Raw genomic sequence first — 23441 nt, 5'->3', positions numbered from 1 at the left:
TTGTTTATAACAGCCTACGAAAAATTGAAGTTCTTTCAAATATTCCGAATATTAAACAGAATTAATAGTTACTCTGATAGCGAATGAATTACACTTAGTAGACAGTATTTTCCCTTTTATTGTCTGGAACCTTACATCAATCGATGTCGATAATTTACAACCACGGTATGTCTAGGCAAAAACTATACAGTAAAATCAATAGACCCTTAAACGAAAATCCTCTTTTAAAGACTTGGGCCACCTACTGTCCTCTGCATAAAATCGTGTTTTAGTATTTTCAGCACTGATGTAAAAAGGCAATTCGTTTTAAAAGGGAATGCCTTACACACCCCTGGATACATTCTGGATTAGGTGTCACCTGCCTACTGCCACGAGACCCGTTGTTAACCACTGAACCCAATCCCCTGTTCATGGCTCCCCCGAGTTTACTACCTCATTATACCGTCGAAGGTTGCGTTCCATCCGAGGATGGAAGAAGCTCTTCCTTTTTTTTGAGTCGGTGCCGGTACGACAATGTCGTCGTGTGACGACACTGGAAAAGGCATCGTGCCAGCGACTGAGTCAAGCAACATCGTCGAAAACGAGCGCAGGAAGCGCGTAGTAGTTGACGGATCCCGTTCCTATTTCTGAGTCACGCAACACACCTGGACGGATTCGTGCCGACCCGCCAGGAAATTGTTCTTTGTTACCTTTAAACCAATATATAATTGAGGCAATCTAGTGAAACTGATCGGTGTAATTGGAAGGCAACGTTATTTCGGCAAAGGTCGTTGAAAATTCTGAATAAGTTGGAGTACGTACGATACAAACGACTCGAGGTATCCCGTCACGTTGACTATAATTATCGCGTGCCTCGAGTCCGTAGACCAGAGCTCGTTCAATTCACGAGTCTTATTCAGCTTTCCCTAAATATAACTTACGTAACACGCCTTGCCTCGTCGACGGGCGATGTCCGAAGTTTTGTTAAATGCAGTAACAGTTTCTGGAAAAATTGCTTCGCAAATTTGGTAATTTAATTAAGCAGAGTGTCCACTTAACGAATTAACGTGGTCTGATTAGTAGATTCGCATAACTTTGGATGCCAGTAAATGCATAAAATAAACTCTTATAAATAGCCCGTGTATTTCGGTAACACATTCTACGGTTTTATTAAATTATGTAACAGAAGATAACAGTGGAACGTGTGTTATAAAAGAACCCTGGGTTCGGCTCATTAAGTTCAGCCGACAAAAAATGTGGCAATACGTCAGCAGATAGTTATGTGTGAAACGAACGCTCAAAACACGAGTGCGGAAAGGGCAGTAAACTCTTCCTGTCTCTGATTAATATGAAATGGAGATGCTGGTGGGTTTTTTGATCCTATGGTAAGGTGGACAGATGCTACGATACATTCAATGAAATACGATGCATACATTATCACACAAAAGTTAAGGATACACTACCGTTCAAAATTTAGAATACACAATCAGTCAAAAGTTAGGGTATATGTAGCGCAAGAAACATTCTAATACGTTTATTCTCGTAAAATTAATGCTTCATTACAATGAAAAGATAGTGTACTAATTTCAGAACACTAGACATTTAAACATGTAGATGAAGAATGCAAACGTGGTGAATATGTATACCCAAATTTCTAGATTTATTGCATAGATCTTTCCTTGCATACTAAGTAGACATTTTCATCATCTTTTGAAAAAAATAATTCGTAGGACTCCGGTTGAGACCCAATACCCATCACATCCCATATTCCTGTACTCCCTTGCCCCAGTCAGAAACAAGTATCTGAGTTCTCGATAGACTAAACTACATCATACTACATACTTTCCGCCAAGAGCACCCTCCTTAGTCTTCTTAGAGGACAACTGATCCAATTTTCAAGTTGCTTCAAGTTTGTTCAACGATCACACTATATCTCTTTCATCAAAAGTACCCTCGATAAAGTTTTCTCAGAAGACAAATGCTCCAACCTTCGTTGGTTTAAGTTTGGCTCAACGATCCACTACAGTGAATCTCCTATTAATGCTCGAACAATTATCGTAGACGGAGGACCGTTTTGGAAACTATTGTAGAGGGACACAATGTCTTATATTTTGTCCAGAAGAACAGTCTAAGCAGCCGACACTGATTAAACGTCTGAGTATCGACACAATACAAACAAAATTTGTTTTTATTTTCAGTCCTCTGTTAATGAAAATTGTAGGAAAACCGCTGTATTACCATTACTCAGATGACTAGTTCTAACAGTTAAGCCCCCAATAGTGAGTACGAAGCAGAAGCATTTATCATAGAGATCTTTTCGAGCATTCATCGAGAATTTACTGTATATCTTTTCCACCAAGAGTGTCCTGAATGAAGTTTCCCCAGAAAATAAATGGCCCAACCTTCGTACATCAACTTCCAAGTAAGACATCCAGAGACCTGCACAGCTTCGACCGACTTTCACAAATATTTTATTCCCCATCGTAACAAAACGGCGAACATTGTGGACCAACGGCATAGAAACCGGCGGAATCTCGCGGGCGCGGGGACCACGGGCGGTGCGTTTAATGTCCGCGACGTGTGAAAACGTGGCCATCGGTTTCTCGCGACCGACGGACTTTCCTCCGGTAATTTCTAGCCGAACAAGCGAGAGATCTCTGTATCCACCGCATACCGCGTGATCCACGTGCGTTACCGTGGAAGGAAAGTTCCGGTTAATCACGTACACCGTGGTGTGACGCATGCGCCAATTTAAACGCTAATAAATCGTGCGAACGGACAACCAGCCACCCCCGCCCCCGCCCCGCCCCCCGAAAAGAAAAGGTTCTACTTTTAAAGAAGATATGAAAACTGCACTGACAGAAATATTCCTTCTATCGGTGAATAAGCAATGATTGTTTAATCCATGTATATCAAATGCTTAATAATGATATGCATTTTCATTTATATTTTGTAGAAAGGTATATTTGTATTCATATTTGTGTTTAACTAAATAAAACAGACGTATTACAATTTACCCCGGGCTGGGGCATATTATAACAAAAATTCAGATTTGTTTAAGATGAACATAGATGTCTAAGTATCAAAGATTGTGTCACATATTTACACTCAATGAGTGGACCAAAGACGTGAGCAGTAAGTCATGCAAATTATTTCCTGATTGAGGAAAACACTTTTGAGAAAAAATTGTGAAAACTTTTTTTGTTATAATCTGCTCCGGTCTCCCCTACAGCCTGGACGGTACTTTTCAGCTTTGCGTAGAAACGACGCGATCACGCTACCCATCGTCGATAACTATCTTATCTGGCTGGTCGCTACGGTGGGATGGGCCGCGGTGGTTCATTGAAAACGGGACATTGAACGGATCGAACGGGGATTCGAAACTTTCGCGGGATTGATGAAGGAGACGAATCGTGATTTCGCGGCGTGATAGCAGCGTGGGCGGTTACGTAAGCGGTGACCCGTTGCTACTGGACCTGCGACAGAATTATTGAATATTTGATTACTGTGGTGAATGAAATGTCAGAATCCGGAATAGAGGAAAAGTTTATTTTGCTGATTAACCTTCGTGCACCGTTCGAGTCGATTTGCTGTCATATGCTTTCTATTCCAATAATTTATGAATTAATATGACATTAATATTTAACATACAGGGCGTTAAAAAAAAGGGTCTAAGACGGCTTACAGTGCCTACTCACCGAGTGGAGTAAAAAATGTTGAATCAACATAGGTCCTAACATAAATCCTTTCGATGTAAAATCAACTTTTATATTTAGGAGCGTTCGGTGTCATAAATTCCACTCCGTAACATAGTGAATGTAAACAGAAGAACTGGTTTAGAAATAATACATTAGTTCAAGGATGTATGATAATACCGGAGTATTATTAATATCAACAAAGATTACTTCATAGATGCATACCTAGTTTTCAGTGTTCATCCATAATACCATTAGTGATATTATCGCGTTATTAGCAATGTCCATGCATTATTCTAATCTGGAGGAAATGGCAAATATGCATTTCATGAATAATATTTGATAATGTATGTCGATCTCCGATTCGCAGATGTGAGTTTTGTATTGAAGAAGAAATATGAAAATAACTTCTCTATTTTTCATCGAAAGGATTGATTTTAGGACCTATGTTAATTCGACATTTTTTACTCCACTTAGTGAATACTATAAGCATCTAAAATCTTAGACCATTATTTTTTCACACCCTGTAATATTTTCTCTGATTGACTTCAACATTGATTCCATGTAATTCAAGAAGTGATAAAGTAACAACTTTGTGAATACTGCAAAATGATTAAAAGGTTCATTGAACTGAAAATATCCAACTCTACTTACTTCCGTTAACGTTTCTATAACATTATGCTTCTATTTCAAATGCATAAAGTTTACAGTCTATTTCTGACATGAATCTGTGAAACCACTTGTGGATCTAGAGCAAGTAGTAGTAGTAGTAGTAGTAGTAGTAGTAGTAGTAGTAAGCAATAAATTCTTACTATAGCGTGGAGTCATGTAACTGTGAGAGAATGTTATTATTCAACCTTACATACTTGGTGTCTTGAGATCAATGTCACGTGGAATCCTTGCTAAGTAGCAAGACACACTAGAAATGTAAGAAAATCCCATCCGTCCCTCTCTGATTAGAATGCGGTACCAGTAAAGAACTTTTTACGACTCTCAAGGTTGTTTCAAAGTCATTCCGCTTCTTCCATTCTTTTGTCTTCCAAAAAAGGAATAAACCAAAAGAGTCCACATACAACGACTTTTCACGCGAAGAATTCTGACAGCAAGCTGCTAATTTTCGATTCACAAAGACGTATACTACTACCACACACTACAAACATGTTAATCAATTCAAGAATTCAATCCAATAAAATTCCCAAAACAGATTAAATTTCGTTCCAATCTTCTTCCAAGATAAAAATTCAATGAAATAAAGTTCCTCGCTCTATTAAGCATTCAAAAGACGCTATTTACATATTCCGATGACTCATTTGCTTTGCAACAGCTGGCAACAGGCTGTCTGCAAAAAGCGGACTGTTTACAACCGAGAACTATAAACGCATTCTTTCTAATCAAAATACAGTGAATCTCTAGTAGATATCCAACGACATTCCATCGTAATTTCTGCTCGAAACTTCGAATCGACAAGAGCGATTGAATTCGAGAGGCCAACCAAAGAGTCCATCAAAGAGGCCGCGAGGAGAGTTAGAAACTCGCGAAGAAAAGAAACGGAAACGAGTGGAACGAACGAGCTAGCGCTAGAGAGAGAGAGGTTTCTTGAGTGTTGCACCGTGGATTATTAACTCGACATGTATAATGGAATGATGAAGAGAGATGCGTCCACAGGTCCACAGGCAAAGGTCGCCGCGCCGTAGAACCACGGTGTCTAATAAACGTACGGAACGATTAACAGACACCAGAAATTATGATTCCCTCCTTTCACTGATACTATGGTAGCTTTTAACCGGTATCTGAATAATCGAGTTTCCCTTTTTTTCCTCTCCCTCTATGTCTCTGACCACACGACGAGGAATCCTTTCGCGACGACCAGGCAGGAAACGGTGATGATCGAAAACCTGGTCGGTCAATAATTACGTAACGGTGTTAAAATAATTAGTGCGTATTACATGGTGCAGCGTTGCGGCCATAATTAGTGGTCACCTCGCCAGAAAGAAGCTGGAACGAGGCTCTGATTTCGATCGAGGCTACTGTTAAGACCGACATCACCGCAGACAGAATTATATTTCAGTAAGATTGTGCTCGCTGAATCATTATTTAAACGAATTAAATGTGTTCACGGTTATTCACCGAGAAGACGATTAATCTGGATCGTTCTACGAGAGGACAAGATAATGAACAACGATTTAACATAGTTTACGGTTATCAAGGGCGAACTTGTACTTCCGTGTTTAGAACATTCGCCAATTATGGAAATGAACTTCGGTATCGTATCGTCGACAATAAAGTGATTCAATAATAATAAAGCCTTGTCTGGTATCGCTTGGGATAATCTTCGTCGGAGTTATAGCTCCAGAAAATGTAATTTTATCTTGTTGTACAAACCCGGAAAACCAACTATAACCGGACTTTACGTTAGATTGTGAATGATTCTTTTAAGGGGAAAATGAAGCACGATATCGATTCGGCTGTACTGAACAATGCATGTCGAACTACAACCTCGAACTCCGCGGACTGGTGCTTATCAATAGAACAAAACCATTCGTTAAGCGACGAGTTAGAGCTAGAGTCCCCCCTTTGCCTGATTCGGTGTCGCGCGTATAACCGACCAATTTAAAACGTCCTGCATCGTTTCCTGTTTGTCACATCCCCGATGCGAACGTGGAACCAGCCAAAGTGGCTGAAGGACACAAGAGCTTGCTCTTCGTTCCTACTATCGGAACCCTAAACTCTTTCAAAATACGACTAGTAACTGATAAGTAGACTGCGGATATTTATGCATTTATACCATCCCTTAACTTTAAAAATGCAATACAATAAAGGTTGTAATAAAGTTCAATACTATTTATGTGTTATTATTAGCGTAGTGTAGCTTCTAGCGCAAAATTTAAAATTCTGCTTCATTTTAATGTTTAGATACTTAGCTCTGAAATTGTGAATTTGCATGACATTCTTACGCTCATAAAATTACCTTGAAGAGATCTAAAGACAGCCAAGAGGTTTAAAAATATTGTAAAAACATGTTTTTGCAAGTGTACGCGTTCATTTTTCAACATAGTATCCATTTGGACAAATAGAATTTGTCTTTATTCGAAATCTATTTTTCGATCATATATTTAGATAATGTAGGTTCTGAATGATTTAAGATCATTTTAAACATTTTTCTTTGCTCGATTCGCAACTTTTACAAATTATTCAATCTACATCCACATGGCTTTCTTATTTAGAGTACCCATTTCTCCTTAGCTGCTCTGTTTAACACGTAAAATGCATCAACAAGTGTTCCTTAAATGAATGCATATATCGTCATAAACAGCAATCAGCCTCTATGGAATTTCGTGCTTCGTTTTGCACAGAACGATCTGGATGACTGCATCTCTAACTGCTGTTACTGCACAACTAGTAAATTAATACGCACAACACTCGGTTGCAGGCAAATTAGACTCTCATTATCACCGAGTGAGACCACGAACGTGTTTCTGTCCTCTTCAATTTAGAGCCACCGGTGACTTAAGCCTTCCTTATCAGTAGCACGTGAATTTTATAAACAAATACGTGTACAAGAAACAAAATAAAATATAAATCCTAATGTCGATATAATACAATTTTTACTTCATCATTCACCAATCGAAATTCTCATTTGAAAACATAAATTTCTCTTCAACATCTACAAACTCCTTTCAAAAGATCTGAACTCGCATATACATCCAGAATTGAATTATCAGTTCTACAGATGTAACCTCCAGCTTTCACCAGACACTTTACAGGTTCCTTAAATTGAAAAAACCACAAGAAAATAAAACACGAAACCGGAAGAAAAATCGCGTAAGTATGTTGCACGATGAGATCACAGTTTCTAGCTGACGCCAAAACAATAATGTGCCGTTACCGAACGCGATTCTACGCCACCAGGAATAAATAAACGCAACCTACTTAAAGTATCCTCGTCATCTGTTGCGACTGCGTTCGAGTGCTCCTTCACGGATTCGAACCAAGGAGAAAACGTGTAATTTTTACTGCACCGTGGACGGTATGTACCGATTTGGACACACACATTTTGCCGTCAAATGTTAATATAAAATATCGGTGGCGTTTGGTTACAACGTGTTCTTTTTATTACCAGCACGTACGGAGCGCATAGATGGGATAGCAAATAGAACAGACCGCCGTCGAATATCTATTACGGGCTCATTTATTGACGCCAACGTCGCGGGCAAAGTCACGTTTACATTGTAATACACGGGTGTATCCTGTGCTCGGTACGTACGCGCAATACTAACAGGTTCTGGTGACATTAATGTGCCTCAATAATTTAATAACTTCGTGTTTGTTTTGTTCAAATGTAGGTTCATAATAAAATCGACTGTGGATGCTTGGAGAAATTTATGGACTGGATCAGAAGAAATAGAATCAAAACGGGATATCTCCTGGCTTTATTAAAGGCTCTAACAGATTTGAAGTAAAGTAGAATTCTCGTTAAACTTTATTAAACGTGTTTAATATACCGAGACTTATACAGGGTGGTTAGGTTATTGTGACTGTTACCACAATTTTTCGAACACTTTTAATAGACCGACAAATAGATGCTATGAACAAAAGTTAGTCGGTATTCAATTGGCAACAAATTGCAATGTTAAAAATTGACACCAAATGTTTTTTTTAAATCAAGGTTACCATTATTTTTTCTAAATGGCACTATATACATTTTTCTATCCGGTGTTGTAGATGGCTTCAAGACAAATTCAACGATGTCATATAAAGTTCTTTTTCGTGAATAATTTGCTTAGAAAATGATTTCTTCGGTGTAACAAGATACTGTATTAATGCATGAGTCAACATCAGAGTTTAGCACAATTTTAGTCGAATACACAGTGAACAGCAGAAGTATCCAAGATCGTCATCGTGATCTTTAAACACTTAATGACATCAAATAATTGTTTGCAAAGTGTCTACTCATTCAAGAGAATATATTATTTTATAAAAAAAATTGGAATTTCCATGTTCAATCGATTCGAATTGACGAAATACTTTTTTATCGGTTAGTAGTTATGCGAAACTGATTATCTAAGTATGAATTTGCCTATCTCTGACGTGCATGAAAATGGCATGCAGTTGGACCAGTCATTAGATGTTGAATAATAATAAGATTACGCACCGTGAACAAGAGGTCGAATTTATGACAAGTCTGTTCACAGTTCACATTCAATTTACCAAGTATCACTGAATTATATTCGACACACGCGTTAATAAATAATCTAATTATATTTGAAAATTATTTTATAAGAAAATTATTAGAAAAAAATAACAACTTTGCATGACATCGCTGAATTTCTCTCAATGCCACCTACAATACCGGATAAAAAAAATTATATGCTGCCATTTCAAAATACCGAAGATGACCTTGATTTTTTATCAAGGAAACAATGTTTGAGAATTTTTAATATTGCAGTTCGTAGCCAATTGACTGCTGACTAACTACTGTCGATAACATTTTTTTATCAGACTATCGTAAGTATTAGAAAAATCGTGGCAACCGTTACGATGAACACCTTGCATAACCCGTACTTCTTAAATATTCTAAATGATCTGTTAATTAAATTACTGCTCATAATTCGAAGACTAAAGTTGCTATAAAAGGTTATGGTGCGTAATACTAGGCCGGAAAAGGATAATTTACGCAGTGGTTAACAACAAGGCAGTTAACAAAATTGAGAGCGCCATCGACTCACAAACCCACCGACCTTAATTTCGGACTGGATCAGCAGCAGCCTGTCCTGTGCATTATGCAAAGTTTCTACAGGCTGTTTAACAGTTGGGAACATTTTGGGGAAATGTGTTTATAATTCGCCGGTGACTGTGCCGTTTAAAAATCGAAGACACGTTCGTTCACGGACGAGCATAAATGGCTAACTTCCTTCCGTTAAAATTCGTCAGAGCATGTTTAATGCCAGCTGGCCCTGTGATCACGCATCGCGTACAAAACGAACGCTTCGAATTGTTGGATATATTAAGAATAAATTTAGTTATAGTGTAACGAAAATTACGCCTAAAATGGACTGAAAAAAGCCATACGTATAAAAACATACATTCCTCGTTCTTTTACCGATACTTTTTATGTTTTTCTCAGCCCACTAAGATTTTTATGAGAAGATTTGAATCAATGGGCATCATAAATAAAAATTGTAGGATTTTGGTTGCGACTGCATTAATATAAGTACTTTATACTCCAATGTTTCAGCTAGCTAGATTACTGAAATCACTCTATAAAATGTCGAAAAGAAAACATAAACCTTGGATGATGATCAATAACACTATCTGTGCCATCATGTCAATAAAAACAGTTAGATATCATGAAAAACAATATTTTCAGTATTTTACATAGTTTATTTTGCATAACTCATAATTTTCAAACTGAGGGAAAATTACAGATTCAGACTACGAAGCATCTCCTCATTAAAAAATTATAACACCAGTCAATCAAACATAGCGTATATTCATAAATGATTACACATATTTCGTTATCAATAGTAATCTACTAAGTTTAATCAAACCCAACATTTGTTTACAAAATAATAAAAGAAAACCTATCATAATAACACGTCCGTGATTCCAATAATCTACATAATTTGTATCAAACAAAATAACAAGTATATACGCTGAACTTGAATTATCATCTGATTAAAAAAAAGTACTCGTTGGTAAATCCAACACCTAACACAAATAAAATAAAGCACCATATACAATAAATTGAATCTCAACCAGATCATCAACCCTTTCAGCACATGATGCATCGATAAGCACCGCACACCTCAGGCACCTAGGACATATCGAAGAAAACAAATAAACGAATAGAGGCATTGTTGTCGGAGAAGAACAACGCGGAGCGTCACAGAAACGGCGCACGAATAAAATACTAAACGTAGGGATATTGATCCACCGGTCTGCATAAGATCGCTATCATCGCGATGCTTCTAGAATATCGCTAAAACGGGGGAACTCCTTGGTCGTTCCCGAATGGATTAAACGGACATCCAACGGAACAACGTCGAGAAGAATTGAAGTGGCAGTCACGCGATGTCGGGGCGTGCCTCCTCCGCCTTGCGATTCACGCCGAAATGAATTTATTGCTCGATATGTAACCCAGGATAGATCTGGCTGCGACGCGGTTTAACCGAAGGCATTAACCCTCGGGAGTCCTATGACTGGGTCAATGGAGATTCGCCAAGCAATAATACGCCACATTGAAAGAACTGTTTAAGGGTAGCTATGAAATGACGATCACCTTATCTAACCCTTGGACAACGGTGTCCGGGTCGATTTAAACCCAGAACGCCAGAAACTTCACGCACCATTCCAGCTTACAGAAACTAATTCAAGCGTACAGTTGTTTATATTAGTACTTAATAAGGAGGAAAAAATTTCTTTCGAAACACATCTAAAGATGAGTAGGAGTCTATTTAGACTCAGGTACCGTCGTCTATTCGATCAACAAGACTTCCTAGGATAAACAGCAGACCTACTACGAACGACACAGTACCATATAAAGGTTGGTCTACACAGGATATTATAGGAGGACGTTACCATTTTATTTTTCTGTTGAAATTATGTTAATTTTCATTTGAAAGTCGTATAGTGTGAACCGTTCATTTTTGTCGTGGGAACTTATTAAAAATTACGAGAAATTTTCGTTGATAGATCCCTCCTTTCTTCGGATTTAATGGATCTAGATGTTTTTTCTGTGGGGATACTCAAAAGGAAAGGTCTATGCAAATAAGCCTACCACAATTAAGCAGCAGGAGGACAATATTTGTCAAGAAATACAGGAAATAACATAACAAACATGTAGAAATGTCATGAAAAATCTTGTTGACAAAACGCACTTTTGTACAAGAACTGGAGGTTTCCCATTTTCATGCAGGTAACAACATAATTGGAAAATTCATGTCTCACCGGTGAAAGGGCCTCCGAGATTGCTCTCAGGAACGGCTTTCAAACGGTCAAAGAATCCAGAATTAAAAAGAAAAGAAATCTACGAGAAAAATTCTAATAAAGTCATACGGGGAACTGGTACGACGTGGTACAGCGACGTGGTGCGCAGAAAATAAATACGCTCGTGCAGAAGACGCGGCACATATGTAATACACAAGACGCATGTAACCATGCTAATCGCATTACAGTGGCAGTGACGATCAGAAATCCCGATTGATCAGTGCGCAACGCCGATCACCCCCGGATAATCATCCGCAGCCCACGTAATTCGTTGATAAAATATCGATATGCCCGCACGCAGAAGAAAAAAGAAGGAATTACCATTAAACGATTACAAAAAACGCACGGGGATACGAGCCGGTAGATGGACGATGAACCGTAATCGGCCGGATCGAACGAATGACACGTCCGCTGATCTACATACGAGACCCTCGAGGCCCGGACCGATGAAATTCATGAAGTAGGGGCGTACGAAAAATCGGTAATGTTGATGAACGTTGCGGTTTTCGAATTTACTATGTAACATACGAAGGGACAGATATTGTACAGTGAATTATTTATGTAACGAGAGCCAAAGCATGTAAATAATAAATAACAACTTTCAAGCATGCATAGAAAGGTCTTTGGAAGATAGAAAAATTAATATAAATAGCACATTTACGAAAAATGACTGATAGAAAAAGCTTAGACTGGTTAGTAAATAAATAAGGGTGTTCCAGGGTCTATCGGTCAGACTGGGTCACTGTATCCACGAAAATGGGAAACAAAAAATGATGGTCAAACAGTACATCTGAGTGAGCTATATTGACAATCTGACAAAATGATTGTGTTTCGAAACGGGCTGATTGCCGCAAATTTCGATAGAAAATCGCTGGGATCGCTCAGCGCTGAGCGTGAAGGTGGAAGGAGGACTCTTGCTCGAGTCCAGAAAAACACACGCGAAATTGGCGATGAAATACCGAACACTTGGAACGTTTATTGGACGATGTACAATAATTAAGACGGAACGATAACGCGATGCGCATTCGATAGAATTTGTTGGCTGGTTGCAACAAAGAGAAATGTGTTATAATGACGCGAGGCACGTGCGGTTTTTTGCGTGAGAACCGTACCGGTATTCTTCCAGTTCTGTTGGGCTCTCGGCGCAGGACAATACTCGAGCACCGAGAGTCCTTTTTTGCAAAATGCGGTGATTGGCTATGAGTCATCGCGCGATACAGATGCGGACCAGCATTGGTTTCCGCGATGAAATCGCGTGATGTTTCGTGGAACGAGGAGCGCAACGGAATCTCGCGAGACTTTGTCCACACTCGGGAGATCTCGGCCGCGCGACGGTGCGCGAGCGCTTTAGTTGAATTTCAAACAGATTGATATAACTTTTATTCGCTAATTACTAGTAACAGTAAGTCAACAATACATCGCCCCTATGACCTCAGATAATATTTCTTAGAAAGTATTCTTCACATCTTGACAAGACAGACTGCTTTAGACAAATATGTGTTAGATATTCCTCAGTGTAAGTAAAACACGGCAAAAAATAAAATGAAACGTCACATGCAGAAAAAAATCTGTGAAACAACTCTATATACACAAAGAAATCGGGAATCATGAATAGAGTCTGACGCGCGTGGACATCACGATCCTCTGCGCATTATTTGTCGACGCAAAATCCACGTGGCATCAAACGAGTTAATTTATGGTCGCGGCGAATACAAAACCGGCAAAGTTGAACCTGCATGTATTTATCGTTACGTATCCTTTTATCGTGGACCTGATTAGAAGTGTACAGGTAATGAAAGAAAACGCTTCCGTGGTATCAAACGAGTAATGGATCGAGGTGCAAATTCCACGTGGCGTGCAGTGGCATAAGATCGAGACGTCAAGTGGCGATCGATCACCGGCCGATATTCTCTTTCACTGGCGACGATCTATCGTGATAGAACGCGTGTATTTATTGCCTGACGAGCACCAACGGACACGTTTTACATCCCCCGTGCATGCTCGCCATGGAACGACCATGTGGACTCGACGAGAAACTTATACCAAAACACAAAATACTAGTATTTATAACAGGATTTCACGATTCGTTTTTGTAACCCTTATAGAAATTAAACACGACAGTACCTGCATGATGTTATACTGAAGGTTTATACATTTCTAATAAAAATACCATGTATTTTTTGTGTTTATGATTTGACATACTTATCTGCATGTGCCCATAGCGTGTAATAAAGAAGACAGTAATAATAATCCTTATACACCGATGCATAACAAACCGGCAAACTAATACGTAGTTCCCGGTATTTGATAATTAGTATTTATTCTAACTCAGGGTTAGATATAACAGCACTTATAATGTATGCTGAACCCCGCTCTTTGCACTTATACATTTGTATACTCCTGACATGTATAGGTGTATTAACGCACTCGCCGCCATAACGATCACCGGTGACTGCTATTGAGTTTTTAGATGAATTTAAATAATGTACGTTAACGAAAATGCAGATGAGTATTTATAAACGATTCATCGTTAATATCGTCGATTAAATGTAAATAAACAAATACGTCAAATTAACAAAATATTCTTGTATAATGATACAAACCAACAAAACTGTATGCAATGCGAAAATTGTTGTGCCGTTCTCTTTCATAGCTCTGCTTATGGTAAATTTCATCGATATTTACAAACTTTCTGTACACTGTGTTCAACCAACCGTGGGTTATAGGTTATGATGTTTTGAGAGCTCGGTATACAGATGAAAATCGAAATGATCCAAGTAACCACTCCGGATTAGGTATTATTCCGGTTATAGGTGCGACTTAATCAGTGTAATACCGAAACCAAAATAATACCGGTTTTAAGTGCCCCGCGGTCGACAGAACGTTCGAATACCGCCGATCGGGAATCCGTGTGGGAACGCACACGCGCGCTCCTACTCGCCATCGCTCGCGTATACACGGCAGCCTAGAGCGTAGGTGTTCGACGAATCAGCCGGCAGTAAATTCGCGGTAAGAGATAACGGTAATCTCGAGCGAGGGATTACTTGAGCGACGGTCGAATTGCAAGGCCGTCGGCGTATGACCTTAATGAGTAACGAGCATAGCGCTTAGGCGGACACACATGAGGCGAACGAGGCGAACGAGGCGAACGAGGCGGCGAGAGACCGTGCGGTTCTGTCTGCTGTTCGCTCGTACCGTACTTACTACACGCACGCTGCCCCGAAGGATGTCGTGCAGCGGACCGTGTGCACGTAGCCCCCCTGTCAAAAAGATGGTATGTTTGGCACTGGTCGGTCGTGACGTCGCGTTGACAGGCGTGTCCCTGTCAGCGGGAGCCAGGTTAACCGGCCACGATCACCGTGAACGTTGCGACAGACACGGAAACCGAGCCCCGATTCGTTGGTATATTCGCGACGATTTTCGCGATCGTTCCTCCTGGTCACCGTGCGTGCAGATGGCGTGATTTTTATGGCAATTACGGATCACACCGGCCGCACGTCTACGCCGACGATCCCGTCATGGCCCGTGCCTCGATCCCGTATCGAAATCACGACAAGTAAATCGGTAGAATCGCAATAAATACCTCGCTTTTCGACGAGCTCCGAAATCTCCTCCTTGTTGTCAGCCATCTTAGCACCAGTCACTGGTCACAATGCACGCTGGGTAAAAACAAACGAGCACCACCACGGCGCCACGATTGGTGGGTCAGCGCCACCTGTACACTGAATTCGTAGACAGACCGACGGTGACGTCGTGTCAGGGACGTATCGGCATCTGTGATAATAAAGGCAATGCCATAGCTACGTACATTTGCTTTTCTTGTACAAATAAATTCAAAAATATGATTCACTTTTAAATGTACGATTTTTTACGTGAATGTTCTTACGAATCAATATGAAGTTGTCGCCTGAAAAAAACTTGCTACCCATAACATTATGTACCGATAATGTTTACGCGTCTAATTTATGTATAAAATTGAGAAGAATCGTCATTGTACTCTTAAAATGGTGTAGTACATTGAAATTGCTCAATACAACTATATGTGGAACTATTCACGGAAGAATGCGGCTGGACTTCGTTTGACACACTTTCATATGCCGTTACTGTCACACGTCGTCGGCACATCGGCTGCTAACTTATTTCCGTTATATCGGCTTGTGGCGGCAGTCTTCGTTCAGTTTTCCGTAAGTTTGGACGGAATTTGTAAGAAGATTTCAACATGAGTGCAAGTGATGTTGTGATCGTATCAGCGGTTCGGACACCCATAGGTATAAATTTTGTACCTTATGCATTCAAATGTTCTAAAAGGGGAAAGTAATTATATTCCTCGTGTAGTATACTACTAACCCAGTTTAAATAATATTGTAATAGCAATCAAATTTTCAATTTAAAATATGCCGCGTATTAAACACAATCGATTTAACATGTATCAAAAAACAATTATATTTATACAGTTTTACTAACATTCAAATTAGAAACTCTGATATCACTTATCTCTTGATTAACAAATGTGTCTTGACATAATCTTAAAGATTATACATCTAAGCTCCTGATGGTACTTTCATTTTATGAACAGTTTTTAAATAAGAAATCTTGTTACATTTTAAATACTGTATGTTGCTTTAATATGTCTTCCTGTAAATCATGCACTAAATATGAAATGCAATTCATTTAATTTCAATTTTTTATTATCATTATTTGTTGTAGGATCATTCTGTGGATCCTTATCATCTATAAAAACATCAGATTTAGGAACCATTGTTATTAAAGAAAGTCTAAAAAGAGCTAATATTGAACCGAGTGATGTTACTGAAGTCATTTTAGGACAGGTAATTTAAGAGTGTAATTTGATATCACCCAAGGCAACATATTCAAATCATTTAAAATAAAAAAAAATAAAACATCTATGTTTTTAGACATCTAGTCAACTTATAAATAAAGTGCTGCGAGTAAAGTTGCATCCTTGTTACATATATTGATAAAAATGATTAAGTGAAAAATTTTGTCAATTCTAAATTACATTCTATTATAGGTATTAACAGCAGGACAAGGTCAAAATCCAGCAAGGCAAGCAGCTATAAAAGCCGGTATTCCTATAACTGTACCTGCATATTTAGTTAATATGCTATGTGGTTCTGGTTTAAAGTAAATATAAGATTGCATATCTATTAAGTATGAACTAATGTATTCTAAAAAGGAACATAGTAGTTTCAATGTTAATATTATCACAAATTCTTTTATATATTCCAATTTATGTGCACATTGCTATTGTATGTATTTTCTACAATGCAAATTTATTCATTTAGAGCAGTTATGTCTGGTTATACATCCATAAAAGTTGGGGAAAGCGAAATAGTTGTAACTGGTGGCCAGGAATGCATGAGTCAGGCACCACATGTATCAGACCTTAGAAATGGTGTGAAATTAGGGGATTGTAATTTTCTAGATTCTTTATTGTCTGATGGATTAACAGATGCATTTCATGGAATTCAAATGGGAGTAACAGGTGCAAGAAGAATAACACTTCAATTGTCCCTTTCTAGTATAAATTTCTTAAGTAATGTAATATAACATTTGCAGCTGAAAATATTGTTGCGGGATTTAATATAAGCAGAGAGGAACAAGACGAATATGCAGCTAAGTCTCAGCAAAAAGTAGAAGCTGCAATGAATGCAGCCTACTTCAATAAAGAAATTGTCTCTGTAACTGTGCCTACGAAGAAAGGGCCTGTTATTGTAGACAAAGATGAGTTCCCTAAGTTTGGAACAACTGTTGAAGCCCTTAAGAAACTAAGACCTGCTTTTATAAAGGTATAATTTTTTTTAAAAGGTTTTGTTACAAATTGCAACACTCATAATATAATAATTACTTAACATTTCTTATAATTAGACTAATGGTACTGTCACTGCTGGTAATTCTTCTGGTATAAATGATGGAGCAGCAGCGTTGGTACTCATGTCAGCAGAAACTGCAGCAAAAAGGGGGCTCCTTCCACTAGGTACAATTGTTGCAGTGGCTCAGACTGGAGTAGACCCCAGGATTATGGGTACAGGTCCTATTCCAGCAGTCGAGTTGGTGGTTAGTGCATACAGTAACTCCTGTTATGTATATAAAAAATTTGTCACCTCAAAATTACGTACTAATATAATGTTGCATAAATATTTCAGCTGAAAAAAGCAAAATGGACAAAGGAAGAAGTGGATTTATATGAACTGAATGAGGCTTTTGCAGCACAGTCAATAGCATGTATCAAGAATCTTGGTTTAGACCCATCCAAAGTGAATATAAATGGAGGAGCTATTGCTTTAGGTCATCCGATTGGTGCATCTGGTAAATGAAATACTAGTTGTATGTGAACTTATTAATATGTTTATTATATCTAAAATGTTCATCTTTCAGGCGCTAGAGTTTTAGTAACTTTACTACATTCCTTAGAAAGGACTGGTGGAATTAAAGGTGTTGCAGCTTTATGTATTGGTGGTGGAATGGGAATTGCTATTGCTGTTCAAAGAAAATAACAAACACATAATTAGGTTTACTTGTACTGCAAAGGTTGAAGTTTGTTGGTACTTAGATCCTTTGGAAGACAATAGAACGTGGTGTATTCACCATGTACAGCACTATTATATTTCCTGATTAATACGATAAAGATATGTTTTTATTGAAACTCGTTAAATCGTTAAACACGTTCGTCATATTCTAATGAAGATCAATTAATACAGGTATAAAATATACATACATAGGTATGCTTGTGTATTGACAACATATAAATATTTATAGTTGCATTTACTGCACATTATTACAATTTAAATAAAGTATAAGCAAATAAACTTATGTTATTTATACTCATTAATATATTACTTTTCTACAGTATATTTCTTAACTGTACTTAAAATTTATACAAAGCAATATATTATACAATAAACATGTGCATACAGTATTTTGTGCAATATGTGTGCACATAAAAGTTATTTTTATACATCCAAACTGAAAATGTAAATAAACTTATTACAAAAATACTTCTGTTGTTTATGTTTTGTTAAGTTCACTGTTGGCAGGGTCTTCTGGGTTCTTCCTCTCATCCAGGATCTTTTCTACTGCTACAAGTCCTTCTCGTTGTTTCTGTTCAGCACGTATTCTTCTAAATGTAGATTTAGTATAGGTACGGCCTTTCTTATGGCTTATTAAATGTTGTATGCGTTCCTTGATAGCTGGTATAATACGTATCTTAAATTAACAATACATGACAAATATGACAATATGTTTCTACCATAAAAGTATCATACATTAATGATTAAATTTCAAATAAGTAAACATAGATAACTCGAGACATTATGTTAATAAACAAAATTAGCACCTGAGATAAATTTATTGTTTATAATTATTCATAGAAATTTTAGACAAAATTTTGAAATGTTGTTATACTAAGTGGTACAGCTGGATAATATCCATCATATGTCTTTCCATCCTTATTAAAACATAAATAAGATTGTTCTAATGGTTGTTGTGCAAATACATCTAATTCTGGTATACACAATTTTGCATATTTTTTTATAACAGAGCCCCAGAATGAATCAACATTAATGTTAGTATCTTTCAAACAGAAAAAAGAACCCCACAGTGTTGAATTCAACATTTTTTCATCTGGATGCAATAAATCTTGATGAACCATTCCTTCTGACATCTGCTCCTCAATTATAGCTATTATATCACATTGTACATAAACACTTGGTACATAAATGTCTTGTATAAGATTATCTCCAATGTACAGACAACGTGGATTACTTTTCTTGGATACATGTCCCAGAAATTTCACAAGTCCTTTCCAGTTACCTTGGCTATATACCCCACCTTGTTCTAAATCTTTAGTGTCTACTATATCACCTGTATCATCATTTACCATTTGTAGAAATGAGCGATCACTGGTAAAAAGCCCAGGCTTTTTTGCAGAACATATAACAATATCAAACAATGATCTCCAGTCTTCTCCAATGGCATATGTAGCTATGCATTCAACAAAATCAATACCTGATCCAGTAATAAGAAAAATGGTATGTTGTTTTTTTAGATCTTTCAGCCAAGTTATAGTTTTTGTACTGCATTTACGTATGTATTTCGCAGTATCCTTTTTTATATTAAAGAAAAAGCATCCTCTACCTAATTTAAAATGATCCTTATTATACATTTCCTGTAATCCAGCTAACATATCGGGCCAAACATTATATGCCTTTAAAGGTCCTCCTTGTTGTTCATCAAGAGTGTCTATTAATTTTGCAAATATAATAGATGATGCAAAATCAAAGTAATCTAATAAACTTCTCATTTTTGTTGATAGAGGACCATTCCATGTTGACAACATGTCATGGCAAAAGACATCTGTAGCATGCCACTTCTGATCAGGATAGATTTTTCTAATTTGTTCAAGGCTTAATAATTTAGTTCCATGGCATGCTCTCTGAATTAAAGCATCAGAACTTATTTTGAGAATGTTTCCTTTCTCAAAGTCTAAAATTAATCCTCTTTGTATGAAATCAAAGTCTTTGCCTTCTAATGGTCTTGATAAATATTTAGCATCGTATCCCTTCTCTGTTATTAAATAGTTTGCTAAAGTTTTATATACCATCTGTGTAGTGTTTGTTAGATTGTAACGTATCAGTGAATTATCTAAATCAAACCCAATACAATCGTAATCGAGAAGCTTAAACTTATTCATGTTTACTTGTATAGATGAGAAATCTGACACTGTTATACAAAAATGTTCAACACTTGTAGAAAGTATGACTGAATTCACTTTAGTTTTAGAAGGTGTAGACTGTATTCTTACATGTAACTGAAGCAGTTTATGTAATGAATGGTGGAATCTTATCATATCAATAAGATAAAAATTGTGGGTAAAGAGATACAGATAAATAGAAATTAATATACTTAATGTAGAAAGTAATATCCTATTACTAAACCATCAACAAGGTACAGGAATAAATCTTTCATTTATGTGAGTTAGTGGCCCACCTAAACTGTAGTATCGACACCTTAAAAAGCCTGTGATTTCAGTGACCTCTACGTTATAACAATGGTGAATCTATGGTTGGTAGTGACACTAAAAGGAAAATGGGGCCGCAAAAATATATTGGATGAAATGTCTATTCTTATACCTCGTCGGTGCTAACACGATATTTGCATATAATAATAAATATCAAATAACCTAACTTAAATACGTAAAACGTCGAAAATCAAAAATGTGTAATTCTACTTTGTTTAGTGATGTCAACGGGAATATTTAGGTTCTAGTCGTAACTACCTATATCAGAGAGAAATGTAATAAACATGTTTTTTTATATACTAACTTTTGGTGGTATATGAACGTAGCGAATGTTTCTCGCCTGGACGAAGAACATATCATAATTGTGAGAGTCCCCTCTAGGATCAGTGAAGATACAATCCTTCATTACAATGTTCATGACACTGTACCAACAAAACAAAATCCAAAATAAAACTACTCTAATAATGATAACAATAAAAGCATTCGAATGAAAGTGACTTACGCGTCTGCGTATTCTACAGTTCCGTAAACAGACCCTTCGTTTCGAAGATCCACGGTCGTTTTTTCATTTTCAACAGCTTTCAGTAAAATGGCAAGACTATTAAATAATTTAAATCTTTCCTTTCTCGATTCAAAATTCATGATACATCGACCGTCAAAGTAATTGTGTACACCTTCTGGATCAGAAATGTTCACGAGTGACCACGATGGAACACGAGACTCCGAACCCGTACTCCCCTCCGGAGGGTAACCCGGTAACCTACTATGGAGTCTTGGATTCCCGTCCCGACAGACCTATTGGTTTTTTTTCGCGTACAAGAAAGTTACTGCATTTAATATTGTTTTTATGAATATGTGTATGTATTATTATGTACATTTGAGTAAATTATTTTATTATTCCATTGTTATTACAACAGTTTAACAGTGACAACGAACGGATGTATATTTTCAAATATCGGACTAATAGTATATTTTTATTCTATATTATTACATATGAGTAATATGTATCAAAAACGTAATCGAAACACAGATTTTTATTACACCACAAACATCGCATAAAAGATATTTCGTTATATTGATATTTGTAATAATTATGGATGTTGCGGGGAAATCAATATTATTGACATTATGAAACATTTTTTTGTCTGCAACCAATTTTGAAACGAACTACGTGATCATTTTGTCATACACAGGTGTTTATAACTGGTTATGAATGAATTGTTATTGTTAGTCTTGTTTTCTCAAAAGTGAATGATAATTAATAATAATAAATCGAAGAGATCGCTGCTGCATGTGGCAAACGGATTCTCCTCTGTCCTTTCGTTGTAAACGTATTAAAAAAAGGTCTTCTCACTTTATATAAAGTAGGCTTGGGTACTTTTGATTTGAAATGAAAACTAGAAATAAAAAGAGCCAATATTTATTCCAAATAAAATAACAGATAAGTGTATTTGAAAATAAGGATGTATGCAAATAAATTCCAAAATCTTATTTCAAAAATAAATTATTTCTAAATAATTTATTTGCCAAATATTTGCTTATTTAAAATAATAATGCAAAATAAAAAATAATAGATTTTCGTATATAATGAATATATTTGTCATTGTAAATTAAAAAATATATTGTTTGTTTAAATTTATGGGACAATACATATATATACGTGTTCGTAATAGCATATTAAAAGTAATTAGTTTTTTGTACGCGATCACAAATTCCGATAAATCCGACCCCGAACCTGCACAAGCTCGGTAAAATCGGTATGGAACACTTCGGAGGTTTATTTTTATTTTATTACCAATAATTCTATGATATATGTATATTGCATATATTTGTAGCATCCTGAAAACGGGTTTAAACGAGCCATTCCACGTCGAAACGCACAGAACTGCGATCTTAATGACCGATTTTTTTCGAATTTGTAGCATTCAGTTGATAACCACAAGAAACTAAATTCTGTAAAATTTTAGTTTCTAATCTTGAACCGTTTCCGAGAATTTCCCTCGCACGAATGCCTTACCGTATTCCGGGAGTCGGGTGACGTCACGGCGTGCGAGCGAGAGCGGTAGAGCGAGCCGCGGTATCGGTGCTCTCCGTCGGTATTCACGCGTGCCGAGGGATTTCGGTGATCTATGGGGGGAGTTGTGCGAGCGAGAGAGTACGGCAGAGCATGCCGCGGTATCGGTGCTCTTCGTCGGTCCAACGCGCAAGGACGTTGCGTCACACAGTTTATTGACCTAGCCGTGTACGCCGTGTACTATGGCCGTACTTGGCCGTACCATCTGGTGTTTGGGTCGTTCAAGGAGGAAGGTCGTTCAAGCCAGCAAAAACAATTCAACACGAACAAACCTGCGTACGCCCAATACATAACGGCGTTAGCTTCCTCACTTTCTCGTGAGCCGTCGCGGAGGGTGGGCGCGCGTCTCGTACTCGTCCTTTCTCTTGTTACTAACCTATTGTTTGTTGCAGGCATTCGACAACCATGAATTTATTTACTGTGCATATTGTTATGTCCCCTCTCTTCTTACTAATCCCTTGTATGTTACAGATGTTCGAGAACCATTGGCTTCGATATTTATTTTCTTGTGTACTGTGATTCATTTACTCTGATTTCTATACTGTGATTTATTTACTGTGTATATTATTAATCTATTTACTGTGCATATTGTTGTGTCTCCTCTCTTGTTACTAATCCCTTGTATGTTACAGATGTTCGAGAACCATTGGCTTCGATATTTATCTTC

At 37.4% G+C, this 23441-nt stretch overlaps 3 protein-coding genes across 3 annotated transcripts in view; 1 reads left to right on the top strand and 2 right to left on the bottom strand.

Moving 5' to 3' along the window:
- LOC107190711 (ensconsin-like) overlaps window positions 1–15299 on the bottom strand; it is a 285343-nt gene extending 270044 nt beyond the window's left edge. Inside the window, exon 1 of the mRNA XM_015579561.1 lies at window positions 15244–15299. Coding sequence (XP_015435047.1) covers window positions 15244–15289 — 46 coding nt within the window. The 5' untranslated portion in view covers window positions 15290–15299. The remainder of the gene's footprint in view (window positions 1–15243) is intronic.
- Window positions 15300–15879: 580 nt separating this feature from the next.
- Window positions 15880–18237, top strand: LOC107190709 (acetyl-CoA acetyltransferase, cytosolic). The gene is made up of 8 exons (XM_015579560.1): window positions 15880–15928; window positions 16368–16489; window positions 16693–16805; window positions 16967–17166; window positions 17241–17470; window positions 17550–17738; window positions 17828–17990; window positions 18060–18237. The coding sequence occupies exons 1-8, from the start codon at window positions 15880–15882 to the stop codon at window positions 18176–18178; spliced, it is 1185 nt and encodes a 394-aa protein (XP_015435046.1). The 3' UTR covers window positions 18179–18237.
- A 452-nt stretch (window positions 18238–18689) lies between these two features.
- Window positions 18690–21342, bottom strand: LOC107190638 (U7 snRNA-associated Sm-like protein LSm10). The gene is made up of 3 exons (XM_015579473.1): window positions 21203–21342; window positions 21005–21122; window positions 18690–18887 (listed from the first exon to the last, which is right to left on the bottom strand). The coding sequence occupies exons 1-3, from the start codon at window positions 21340–21342 to the stop codon at window positions 18690–18692; spliced, it is 456 nt and encodes a 151-aa protein (XP_015434959.1).
- Window positions 21343–23441: the final 2099 nt, after the last annotated feature.

Source organism: Dufourea novaeangliae, unplaced genomic scaffold (genome assembly GCF_001272555.1).
Source record: "Dufourea novaeangliae isolate 0120121106 unplaced genomic scaffold, ASM127255v1 scaffold170, whole genome shotgun sequence".
NCBI lineage: Eukaryota > Metazoa > Arthropoda > Insecta > Hymenoptera > Halictidae > Dufourea > Dufourea novaeangliae.
Note: the sequence above shows the minus strand (reverse complement) of the source record. Positions and strands in the feature narration are given on the sequence as shown.